The 13183-nt window shown below is 30.2% G+C and overlaps 1 protein-coding gene and 1 long non-coding RNA gene across 3 annotated transcripts; both read left to right on the top strand.

The window, feature by feature from the left end:
* Nucleotides 1–268: 268 nt before the first annotated feature.
* LOC111639731 (COP9 signalosome complex subunit 1-like) lies at nucleotides 269–10399 on the top strand. The gene is made up of 6 exons (XM_023385672.1): nucleotides 269–293; nucleotides 1399–1578; nucleotides 7832–7917; nucleotides 8062–8202; nucleotides 10173–10267; nucleotides 10387–10399. The coding sequence occupies exons 1-6, from the start codon at nucleotides 269–271 to the stop codon at nucleotides 10397–10399; spliced, it is 540 nt and encodes a 179-aa protein (XP_023241440.1).
* A 513-nt stretch (nucleotides 10400–10912) lies between these two features.
* Nucleotides 10913–13160, top strand: LOC111639736. Of its 2 annotated transcripts, none has more exons than XR_002759127.1 (3): nucleotides 10913–11249; nucleotides 11334–11381; nucleotides 12988–13160. It is a non-coding gene; the product is annotated as an uncharacterized LOC111639736 (long non-coding RNA). The 2 variants fall into 2 exon arrangements; XR_002759126.1 differs by having other exon boundaries at nucleotides 10957–11249; nucleotides 12991–13160.
* The last annotated feature ends 23 nt before the right edge of the window (nucleotides 13161–13183 follow it).

Here is a 13183-nt window from a genome sequence, read left to right as displayed (position 1 = left end):
TAAAAATTTTTCGGCGTAAAAAGTAGAGACATGCTCTACTCTATTTTCAGTTCTTTTTCAGTCAAAATTTCAGAAAAATTTTTACGTTTTCTGTTTTATGCTAGATTTTACGCCGAATTTTACGCATGTGTGTTCCTGGCCTAAGCCGGATGCGCATATGCGGCGCCGCAAGGAAAAGCGGTGTCACAAACGCATCTTTGCCGCGCGGCAGCACAGCCACACAAGAGGCAATCCAATAACATTTCGGCTCATGCGTACAGTATTCAAGATGGCGAATGATACCGATATTGTCGGTAACCACGTGTTTACAAATTTTGTTTTGTACGGCTTGCTATATTTAGTTAAAAGATTCGAAAGAAGATTTTGCATTAGAGATATTTTCTTGGATCGATAAAGAACTGGTATACAAAATACGCTTATTCCTCGATAAAAAATACTATTTCGAGTAAGATTCGATTGTTTTGTTCTTTGAATTAAATTATATATGATTATTTGTGTTAAATTTATTATCCTTTCCTTTTTATTCTGATGTTAGTTATCTCGGTTAACCGCGTCGAACTTTCCGCCATAAAGTAATATCTTATAGGTAATTAAAAGTTTACAATTAGAATATATCAAACAGTAGAGTTGAAGCACTCAAACGATTACCTTACTCTTACAATTTTACATCATATTGTAAGGTTTAGAAATCTGGAATTATTTACAGAAAAAAATGTATTGTGAGCCTTTCAGTATTGTATAAATAAAGAACTAAAGGGGGTTATTACGATGTATATACAGTGAATTGTTGCGTTTGTAGTAAAAGAGAAGGAAATTACAAGCTATTATGTAATTTGATCAGCAGAGGTCATTGGATTGTCGAAATTTATTACAAATTTCATCATAATCACCTGTAAAGTAAGTTTGCTATGAGAAAAATCAACCTAATAATAGGATTAAAGTGATTAGAAGATAGCATTTTTAAATTGTTCGAATGGGCCGAATGTCCGAAGCAGTAAAACTTTAGTCTCTTGAGAAAACACGTTCGAGTTCGTGTGGGAACGGTCAGAAATTTTTCATGAACGATCTGGCCGGATATATTCGGATCCATACCCTACCAGAAATCCACGATAACGTCCGTTTTAATTGTGAATTGTTCGAATGATGAGTATGATTCAAAAGGTCCTATTAATGTCCTCAAGCTGGAAACGATTTTCAAAAAATCTGCGATTCATTCCGATAATGTTAAGTAATAATGAAATTCTATGTCAGGTACAAAATGCAACAAGATAATCTCAATAATACTTTTGTAATTAAACTCGATGTAAGAATTTATAAATATCATTGTATTTATTACTTATATTGATTTTATCGTTAAAATTTTGCATAATTTATTTAAGATTAAATTATAATTTATAGACAGATATAATTTGCCACCGAATTCATCTTACATTATCTGCATTCACACCATTCATCACAATCCTGCTGTTTTCCAAAATCCCGAAGTGTTTGACCCAGACAGATTTTTACCAGAAAACTGTGAGAAGCGTAATCCGTTCGCCTTCTTGCCTTTCTGTGCAGGACAACGAAATTGTATTGGTAAGTAATCGATGTATTTACTGTAATTTTTATACAACAGTTTACGATGTAATTGTTTTTACCACTACACAAAAATATGCAATGATTGAGATGAAAACAATCGTAGAAAACGTACTTCGTTAGTTCAAAGTTCATTTTTTGGATCCTCGAGATAAAATTCTCGTGTCCGCAGGCATTGTGCTTCGCCCAATATTTGGAATAAAAATGACCATGGAGGAAAGAAATAAAAGTTAAGTTGTCACAACACATTTTATAAATATTTTTCCAGCTTACATTTACTAAATCAAAGTTGAAAAATCGAAATTATATTAGTATTCTATGAAGTAACAAGAGTGTGCTTCATTATATTTATGAACGGTACTTCTTGCACACTGGATTATTCCGAATATTGTATTTGCGTAAAGGAATTGGATTCATATAATTTACGTTATGAACAACTAGCTGTTACACGCGATTTCGCCCGTGCGGATTTTGCAAGCAAACATTATTTATATTTAGTATTTCAAGAACCATAGTAATTGTTATATAACACCTACCGCCGAGAATGACGAGAATTGCTGAGAATCAAACAAACTATTTTCAATTTGATCAATTTTCTGGAACGTTTACAATCGTTATATAATCGAACCAATATGCAATAACAAATTCGAATTTAAAACGGTTCGAACATTTGGTTAAAAAATCGAAATATATAAAAATATTTATAACAATGTCTAAAATGTTATCAATTTTATATATTTAGATGAAGTACAGAGCTGCATATAATATTGTTTTTATTTTAAAAATAAATGAGTCCATCTAATTGCTTTTCAAATTTATATTGTTAATTATATTTATTGTGTTTTGGGGTTTTTTGTATATATATTTTTTCGGTTTATACCAGGGCTGTGGAGTCGGAGTCGGAAGGAATTTCTGGCCTGAAGAGTCAGAGTAGGAGTCGGGAAAAATGCGTCGACTCCGATATTTTAAATTTAATTTACGAGGGCGGTTTTTTCCAAGCTCCACTAATCCATAAAAAAAAGACATAGAGTAAATAACAAAATGAATTTATTACCAAAAGTTAGGTAGAAACATGGTTACTTTTCGAAATAATCACCCTGAAAATTGAGGAATTTGTCATAACTGGGGACGAGCTCTTCCATCTCCTTGTCATAGAATGTTGCCACCAGTGAATTGAGATGGCGTTAACAACGTTGTTTTGAAGATCGTCATTAGTTCATTAGTCTCAAACCTCTGCCAAGCTAGCCACGTTTTCAGTCCAGGAAACAGGTGGACGTCTTCAAACATTAAATTTGATCCATCTACGGTTAAATAGTCACATTTGTCGCATTTAAATTTCTTTTCATTTGAATGTATTCGCATGTGAGATTTCAAATTGTAAACCGAACTAAACTGTTTTCGACACACTTCACAAGTTAATATTTTCAATTAAGATTTTTTTTTAAATGTTCATCAAATTGCTCTTCGTTTACAAATTGATTTTTGCAAATTTTCCATTCGATGCTCGAGTTTTTATAACTTAAACAGAATTCCTTGTAAATAAATACATCAATATAATTATATATATTGCTCATTTTAGAAAAAAAAATCGCTAGAATTTGTAATGTGTAATAATTTTCTCTAGATTTTCTGTTTCCCACCATTGAAAGTATAGCATTTAAAAATACAAAACGTCTTTCAAAATAGAAGCATTTTAACAATAATACTTACCATAATTACTGTACTTGAATTTTAACAATTTCTGGTTTAATACGATTAAAACTTTATAACTTTTTTTTAGCATTACACGGCTTTTCGTACTTACTATATAGTCAAGATGCTTATCAAACGTTAAATTGTAATATGTATATGATTAATTTATTATATTTTTCAATTTCATTATTAAATTTAATATATGAATTTATCTTATTTGCTAATCCAAGTATTTGATCTGGTGATATTAACTTACTATTATATATGATCATTATATCGACCACATATCTAGCAAAAAATTTATTCCTCTCAGACATGATAGCGTTTTGTCCGTATCTATCATAAATATTTCCACCAGTTTCAAGCTAACAACAAATTCCATTGAATACCAACACTTTGACGATAATATTTTTCATTAGCTTTATAATAAATTTTATCCAATGTGAAATTAATAAGGGTCAATACTTCCCAGGTGTTTTTGCATTGTAGTATTAATAATTGTCAAATTGATGTTAAATATACTAGCTGCAAGATCTCGCTCCGCTGGGTTTTTATTTGTATGTAATAGTATAGTTTTATATATATATATATAAAAGACTGTTTTTCTAAGTAATCTAGAATCTAGCTGCAAGACCCGCTTCGCTGGGCAAAAAGTAACGATAGTGACAATTAAGATAATTACATCATAGCTAATCTTACCCGTTTTCACAAAATGCAAGAATTAGGTCTCCCGTTTCCAGACTAATTAGAAATTTTTTACGTTTAGTCAAACGAACAAATTTGAACGTTTCTGGAACGTTTTCAATCGTTCTATAATCGAACCAATTCGAATTTTATGTTCGAATTTAATTCGAAAAATTTCGAAAAAATCGAACAAAACATTCGAAATAGAAAGCCACTTTCAACCACTTTCAGCCTCATATCTCTTGCACCCTTATAGCTATCGAGACGCAACCACCCCTATGCACGAATGGAGACTTGGGGCTACCACCACATACAAACACCATTCACGTGCAATGTGTAGTTTTGGCGAAAAAGTGAGATATAGGGACATACATGTCCATTTATATATATATATAGATTAACTGTATTAAAAACATTTTATTCCGAGGAGTTCACAGGCTTCACCACACTGCAATAAGGATTCATAATATAGACACAAAATAGAAAAATAACAACTTACATTTAATATTAGCAAAGAAATACATATTAAAATTGNAGCAAAGGATAAAAATCAAACAGATGATAAATGAAAACATGTCTGCATTTGTTATTCATGTATATATGTCTTTGAACTTGCATTTCGTTGTAATAATATTAAATGGGTGTTGGATTTGTATTTCTTTGTTTTAATAGTGAATTCCAACTTATACATTGTTAATAACATAATTTTATATACGTGCCTATCTTGCCCCATTACTGTTGCCCCTATATCAGGGGCAACTTTAATAAAAATAATTAAAATAATTACAACTTTACAAAAAGAGAAAAGTTGCCGATCTTGTCTCGGTATAGGTGCAAGATCGGCAACTTCTCTCTTTTTGTAAAGTTGAAATTATTTTAATTATTTTTATTTCCAAACTGATTTTAACCAGTTCTATAGTAAGGTAACATTCCAATAGACAATATGCAAAGCTTTTTTTTCAGTTTACAGCAGTATTTATTACACAAAATTTAAGTAAAGCTTAACATGCCGATCTTGCCCCAATTTCCCCTATATATATATGTATGTATTTTAAATGCTAAATAATACAGATGATATGGGTGTTAACGAAAATAACAAAATATCGAATTTTTGCCATTCGCACTTAAATATTTTTTAAACTTAAAGTCAAACACAAAAGTTTTATATGTCATTAAATTTTTTAGACAATTCTCCACTATAATATATAATATTAATTAAAAATATATACATATATGTGTGTATTTTAGATGCGAAATAACACAGATAAAATGGGTATAAACGAAAATCGCGGAATATCGAATTTATATTATTCGAACCTATATATTTTTTAAAACTTAGAGTCACAGACAAAATTTTTATGTCATTTGATTCGTAAAACAATTATACACCAGAATATATAACATAAACTCTAGATATAATTTTTGATTGTCTAATGGTCAATAATTAAACAAGTATAAAAAAGTGTTTGTCTTAAATTCATTTCAAAATCTCATGTAATATAATCATTAATTTTTATATATAATCATTAATTTTTATATTATCACACATATCATTTTGCACTTCATTACCGATTTCGAATAATTTCGGGCATGGGTGTTTAGTGTACAATCGATCTTCTACACAACTATACGTGTAAANTAAATCGAGTTATCCGATAAGAATAAAATACAATACCAATATAGCCCTATCATTGAAAAAATTCGCTTATTTTTACTCACCTCGAGTTTTGCTTAGTAGAAATGGCTAAAAAGTGCGCAAAATAAATACGGAAATACGGTATTACAGCACCACCTGTATTGGACGACCACCTGTCTAAAAGACCACTTTTTGAAGGAACCGTGGGTGGTCGCCATAGACAGGTTTTACTGTATTTCTTTCAACATTTTTGGAATAGACTTTTAAACCTCAATTTATTAAATTCTTCCAGTAATATTTTCTTGAAAATGTATCTATTCACTTAAACATCACTTATTCTTGAAATGTTACTAATGCACCAATCCAAGGGGTAATTATCCTGCTCACACCACCTCACTCAATAGAAGAGGAGTTACAGCTGTTCTGAAAATGTTGAAATATATGGATGTATTAAAATATGAACTTGTAAATATAAAGAAAATGGTAACATCTGCTGAGGAGGGGCATTGGCCCAAAATGCTGGATTATAGTGGCATACAAGATTATGTTACAATAAATATATCTTAATTGGAAATGGTGTTTTTCTCTTCTATCAGTATAAGAAGTCCTAGTTGACAAGAACAAGGACTATACTAAGAACTAATTAAGGACAAGAAGCACATATTAACTATTTAAGTGAATTTCTACTGATTTGTTTTGATTTTCATTTTACAAGCAGAAGACAAGAGCCTAAAATATCTTGACTTAACAATCTTAGGTGCAGCATAGACTTTTAACTGGTTAAATGAATAACACACTAAAATCTTTAAGATGTAAACAATAGTTTTAATTGTCTATTTGATTCTAATTGTCACATTGGATTGTCTAGGTTAGTGCTTTTGGTTTGTACCCCACTTCTACAGTCTACAATGTATCTAAGAAATATTTATGGAATGTGGCTATGAATTAAAATGTTTGAAATTTTATAGAATTAACACAGCTAGAAAAAGTTACTTATTGCTGTTTGTTATATTTTCGATTGCTCTATGGTTGTCATAACATCTAATTTCAGTTATAATGATCACATTAATTGAGATTATTAATTAATTAAGATTATCACAATTTATTGGTAAGTCACCTCCATCTTAAGTTTTCTATTAAGGAATTAGCTATACACTGTCATAATTCTAGACTAGTTTGTATATTTCAGAAGCCAACATAATAAGCTGAAAAAACAAAATATATAGAAATCTAATCTATATAATGAAACTCAAAAACAATCTTAAAAAATACCGAGGTGAAGTAATATATACTGCAGATACGGATAATATTGCTTTTTTGAAACAACTATAAATATTTACAAACTATCAGAAATTGATATATTGATGATAATCATTTATTTTAATTAAAATATTTCATAAATGTACTTCATAAGCAAATGATACTTAAGTCAGATGCACTTTGATTCTGGGCAGACATATACAGTATGCTTTTAACAATTTGTTGATATAAAAATTTAGAAATGAAAGATTTGTACAGAAATAAGATGAGTAGATAAAAGTTATTGAAATAATTTTTTTTTAATTATTTCAATTCAATTTTTTATAAGATGTTAATTTTCTAAATGCATTCTTATGTTTTTTTATTGTAATTTTTTCCATTTTTAGTGGATTATCCCTTAATGATTTTAAAATTGCATTCTGAAAAATACAATAAGATATTACAATACTAGAAGAATCATAAAACAATTGTATTCTAAAAACATTGGAGGATTCTTTTTAACTCTGCCCTGTGGGAAATAAGAGTTTTTTTTCTAACCCTTGTGGGTTCAGTCAGGCCCATAATGGAGGTGACCAGGTGTTGAGGTCCTGATATAACCAGGACAGACTGCACATGAAAAAATCTGGGATTTTTCAATCATCTAAATTCAGTTCTAGGTTCTCCAGAGTGATGGGCCTTATCCTCTTGACCACCTCAGCCATCTGGTTGTCAATGTTTGAAAATTTATTAATCCCTAAATAAAAAGTTATATTTTAACTAAAATAAAAGTTTAAATAACAATATTTTTGTGAATTGAAGTTCTGTTTTACAGTAATAAAATTATTTTAAGTCAAAATTTGGCAGTAATGCAAATTTATTTTTGCATTACTTTCTGACTATATCTTCATTTCTATAAATAAAAAATCTTTAGAAAAGAAAAAATATTTATAATTATACTTTGATGGTTACTATAACAAATAGTATATAATCATATTTGAAATGAATTTCAGGTGAGTGTGTACTTACAAAACTGGTCCCACGTTCTAACTTATGTTAATAAAGCCGAAGCCACTCCAGAAGTTGCAGAAGTAAGTTATTTATTCTTAATTAAATTCTAAATATTTTTTAATGATGATCTTAATTTTAATTTAGATAAACATTTTTTTCTGTAAAGTTTTATTTTGTTTTATTTCAAGTCAATATTTAACTGATTATTACATACTCCATTTAAGGGTCATGGTAAAGATACCAATCAGCAAATTCTTACAAAATTAAGATGTGCAGCTGGACTAGCAGAACTTGCAACAAAAAAATATAAGTCAGCAGCAAAAAATTTCCTTCAGGCTAGTTTTGATCATTGTGATTTCCCAGATGTAAGTTAATATACTGCATTTAAAGTTCAGAAATTAATTTTTTTACAAATATATAGATTTTATCAATAATTCTGTTTTTAAATTATAATTTTAAAATTCCAAATATCATTGACCTTTTATGAATCTTGATATAATAGATTTTGCAAACAATGAACTAAATTCAGTTGTTGCAAAACATTTGGATTAGATTGATAGTATAAGGCAATGTGATTATGGGTTACATTGATGAGTGCCCCTGGGAGGAGTTATGTGGGAAACTGGTCTCTAGGTTTTAGACATATGTAGAAAAAATTCATGTAACTAGTCTATTTGGTGAGGTTCAAGTCCATAACTAACTACAAGTCTTCAGTGGTTTTATCCACTTGGTTACTGATGAGCACATTTCAAAACATTTGTTAGAATGTAAATATATTTATGATTGTTAATGCATGGAATGTCCACTAGGTAATATATTATTTACATCCCTCTTTGTATTTATCAATATTTACGAGGGTAGTTCCATAAGTACCCACCTAACAAAGAAGACACAAAAAATTTTGGAAAAAACGTATCTTTATTTCTCAACATAGTCTCCTTTTAGCTTGATACACTTTTCCCAGCAATGTTCAATAGCTTCGTTACCATGTTTATAGTGAGAACCATTGAGCTTCTCAAAATAGCCATCAACTGCAGACTCCACATTGTTGGCGAATCTTTTACCACCAAGCCATCTTTTCAAGTTTGGAAAGAGAAAATAATCCAAGGAGGCTAAATCTGGCAAATAGGGTATGCAAGGAAGCAAATCAAACCTTAAGGGTGCGACTATGCAGACGCGAGCGAGCGAGCGAATTTTCCGAGCAAGCAAGAATATGTGGCGAGAAGAGGTGAGACGCAATAAATATCAAAACCTGTCAGATATGTGCGAGAATCAGAAATTCGCTCTCATCAGCGTTATTTCTCACTTCTCGTTTGTACATGGTTTTCCTTTGCGAAAACTAAATTGCTCGCAACCTCTCGCTCGTTCTAAATTTGCGTCTGCATAGTCGCACCCTAACTCATTGATTTTGGCCACCGCAATAATAGATGTGTGAACTAGTGCGTTGTCTTGATGAAACAACACCCTTTTTTTCCTGCCAAATGCAGCCATTTTTTCTTGATTTCATCACTCAAGCACTGCAATAAGTTCGCATAATACTTGCTGTTGATTGTTTTTCCTTTTTGAATATAATCAATGAAAATTATCCCATGCACATCCCAAAAAACTGATGCCATGACCTTGCCAGCAGATGGAACTGTCTTCGCCTTCTTTAGAGCCGATTCTCCTCTTTCAGTTCATTGTTTCGACTGTTCTTTCATCTCAGGCATGAAGTGGTGGACCCATGTTTCATCCATGATTATGAATCAACACAAAAACTCTGTTTTATTGCTATGGAACATTGCCAAACACTCAATTGAAACATCCTCACAATGCTGTTTTTGTTCCATTGTGAGCAAATGCGGCACCCATCTTGCGCACAGCTTTCTCATGTCCAAATTTTCAGTCAAAATGCAATGTACAGCACTTTTTGAAATGCCTACTGTGTCTGCTAGCTCTCGCACTTTGAGTCAACGGTCATCCAATACCATTTTGTGAATTTTTTTCACCATTTCTTGCATGGTCATCTCATTTGGTCAACCAAAGCTTTACAAGGTTGGTACTTTCAAACACAGTAATTTTTTCAAACAATTACCATCATCTATATGTTAGGTCGGGTACTTCTGGGATGACCCTTGTAGGTTGTTTGGGACCTTTTATCATGGTCTTGTATAAAGTCTATTTGTATAGTTGTCCACAATATCTTTTTAAATACATGCTCAGCATTATCTTTATAAAATACATGCTCAGCACTTTTTCTCATATTAGTTTGTTATATCAAGGCTCAACTGTAAAAATTGTTTTATAATGATTAAATAATCAATATAGTTAAGAACAAATATGTTTATCCTTCTAGCTATTGTCTTCAAATAATGTTGCCATGTATGGTGGTCTTTGTGCCCTAGCATCTTTTGATAGACAAGAATTATTAAAAAATATTATTTCTAGTAGGTATGTGATATCTTTGTTTATTATAATTATTAAAACTTTGACTTAACTGTTCATTTTATTTATTTATTAACTAAATATGAATCAATATACACACAAACATTGGGCCAAAAATTTTTCAGACTTTACCAATGATGGGTCTGAAAAAAGTTCATTGCGGGTGAGGCCAGGCCCACAATGGGCAGCCATTTGGTGAGGGACAAGTCCTTGACATATCTAGGATGGGATTACTCCCTTGAAAAATTCCTGGTTTCCAGAGTTGTTTGTTGATGCATTAATTACCTCAGCCAACTGGCTGGCTGTCTGCTAGGATTGGGTCACCAGAATTGATCTATTGAAGGCAATCAAAGGGAGAAAGATGAAACTCCCAGTATTTTTATGTATGAAAATGCTGAGTTCCATTCCTAGCTATAAGTATGCATGTTAACATTTACTAATGTCCTCTATTACATAAAGTATTTAAAATTTATTATTATATTGTTATCTATAATTAGTAAATAAACAAAATTAATTATAATTAATTTGTCAGAAGTTGAATTTATTTAATGTGACTATTTTCCAGTTCATTTTTTTATGAGCAGTTTAATGTAGTGAATTTATCAAGTTTTGAAGTTTATTACTTTAGTTGTTATAAATTAAATGAGAAACATTGTTATTATAGCTGTAATTTCAAACTTTTTAAAAAATTAAGCATATACTTAATTATTTATAATCTAATTCTTATTTTATGTAAATGTTAGATTTGAGAATGCATCATAAAGTTGGGTACACAGAGCCTGTGTGTTAATATTTTGAATGGAGAATGAAGAATACTTTTATTTTAGAATAATATATTTATATATCAAGTTTTAAAACTCTAAATTGTGTTATAGTAACATTATAATATAATTATTACCAGATACTCTATGCCAAAGATATAGACCAAAGAAGTACAACTTTTGAGCGTTCTCTTGCTATGGGAAAAGAGTATCAGAGAAGGACAACAGTGAGTAACTTTTATTTAAACCTAAAATAATGCCATTGCTTTAAATGTATCAAAACTTCATTGAATTTTTTTCTCTTTCTTTAGGCATTAATTTTACGATCTGCAATGTTAAAAAATCAAATTCATGTAAAGGTAAATAGTTTTTTATTAAATAAAAATATTTTTTCTTTTGTTTTTTTATTTGAGAAAATTAGCATAAACAATGATCAATAATGAGCATGAACAATTCAAAATAATATAGATACTTGTATATTATTTGGATTTTTTCTGATTACTCCATCAGCATATATTGTTGGACAAAACATAGAGTATGTTTTATTCCACAATATATTGACACAATGATTTGACAATTATTTTAATTATTTGCTAATTCAACACATATCCCAAAAATAGTGACTCTGATACAATATAGTTTTTCATTAGTTTATGAAAATTATTAAATTGTTGCCTTCAAAATAATCATCTGTTTTGAAATATATTTCTTTCATGTTTTTTATTAATGGCAAAATTATTCAACATATTTTCACAACATGACCAATCTCAATTTCTCTGTATGCCAAATCGTCATTTAATTTTCTGAATCATTCCAAAAAGATATTGTGTATATGGTAAATCAGATGTAATTATAATTATTATTTTTTCCTCTAAGCACAATATTAAAATGAAAGAATATGACAATGTCCATCAACTAACTTAGTTAATTTTGTGTTCATGATAATTTTCCTAAGAATACAAAGTAATTTTCAAAATTTAAATTTTAATATTTATTTATTTTGATAAGTAAGCTTACTTAAACTCCTTACACTATGTGGACTCTAAAAGGATCTTTTTAATCATGTCTGTAATGGAAGCAACTGAATAATGATGAGGAATGGTATCAATCATATCTAGAACTGACTAACCAAGAAAAATTCCCAATGTCCTTGACCCAGACTCAAATCTGGGATTCCCAGAGTGGCAGGTCAATAGCTTTACAGCTTCGACTGATTTTTTATTGGATCAAAGTAAATGCTGGTTGTAAGTGGCATTTAACCATATATTATGTCCACAAAAAATAAAAAAGACATACTGTCCTGTATGAATATTTTTCAGTTAAATTACACTCTTGATTGAATGTAATGACTTTATATATAGTTTTGACAGTATCAAATGGCATATATCCAACTTCAATCAAAATTCCAAATGTAATTATCAACTAGTAAATGTTAAGTGACAGCAGTGGTAAAGTACATGTCCCTTTCTCGGAAGGTTCTGAGTTCATGTTCAGTTAGCATGTCAGAAATTTTTCATGAGTGATCTGGCCATGATATGTTATGTCCCACCCTTCCCTACTAAGATTCTTTTGTTGTAATATGACTGTATAATGAATGAAAGAGTGTGACAGATTTCTATTGCAATGGGCTTGTTCAAAGGCACTTTTTTTATGCCTGCAAGATTGAGACAATAAAAAGATTAATAAATAAATGTCAGCATTGAGTTCAAAAGGCTAAATATGACTGTTAACAGGTTTGTTAGAATTGAAAATGGAACTATTCAGAAGTAATTTGAAATTGCTAATGAGAGTAATTATTTGAATTATTACAAAATATTAAAAATTCTTAAACTGCTTTTTTTCTGTTTTTTTTTTTTTTCTTAAAATGTTGCATTTACATTAAGATAAATTAAATATCAATTACAACAGTGAAAAATCATCAGAATAAAAATTAATTTATTCCTTATGAAATTTTCCTTTATTAAGCAGAGTCCACCAAGAGACGGATCCCAGAGCGGAGGAGAAATGAGCATGGCTCCGGGAAACAGTCTTCCGCCTCGTAATTAGTCTCGCTCTTTGGGTGCCATTCTCGTCCGTCGCTTCTGTTAGAAACGACTGTAATTATTGACTTTGTTAATAAAATTATCGACATAACGTAACCCATATATATTTTTTAGTTTGT

Source organism: Centruroides sculpturatus, unplaced genomic scaffold (assembly GCF_000671375.1).
Source record: "Centruroides sculpturatus isolate CEXI.00-Female unplaced genomic scaffold, Cexi_2.0 scaffold1305, whole genome shotgun sequence".
Taxonomy (NCBI): Eukaryota; Metazoa; Arthropoda; class Arachnida; order Scorpiones; family Buthidae; genus Centruroides; species Centruroides sculpturatus.
Note: the sequence above shows the minus strand (reverse complement) of the source record. Positions and strands in the feature narration are given on the sequence as shown.

What these genes read in the sequence shown, in the direction of transcription:
- LOC111639731 (XM_023385672.1), top strand. Translation starts at nt 269, where the DNA reads ATGGCGAATGATACCGATATTGTCG. An exon ending in CCACTCCAGAAGTTGCAGAA is followed by an intron (nt 7,918 to 8,061) that starts GTAAGTTATTTA and finishes ACTCCATTTAAG; the next exon opens with GGTCATGGTAAAGATACCAA. An exon ending in ATCATTGTGATTTCCCAGAT is followed by an intron (nt 8,203 to 10,172) that starts GTAAGTTAATAT and finishes TTATCCTTCTAG; the next exon opens with CTATTGTCTTCAAATAATGT.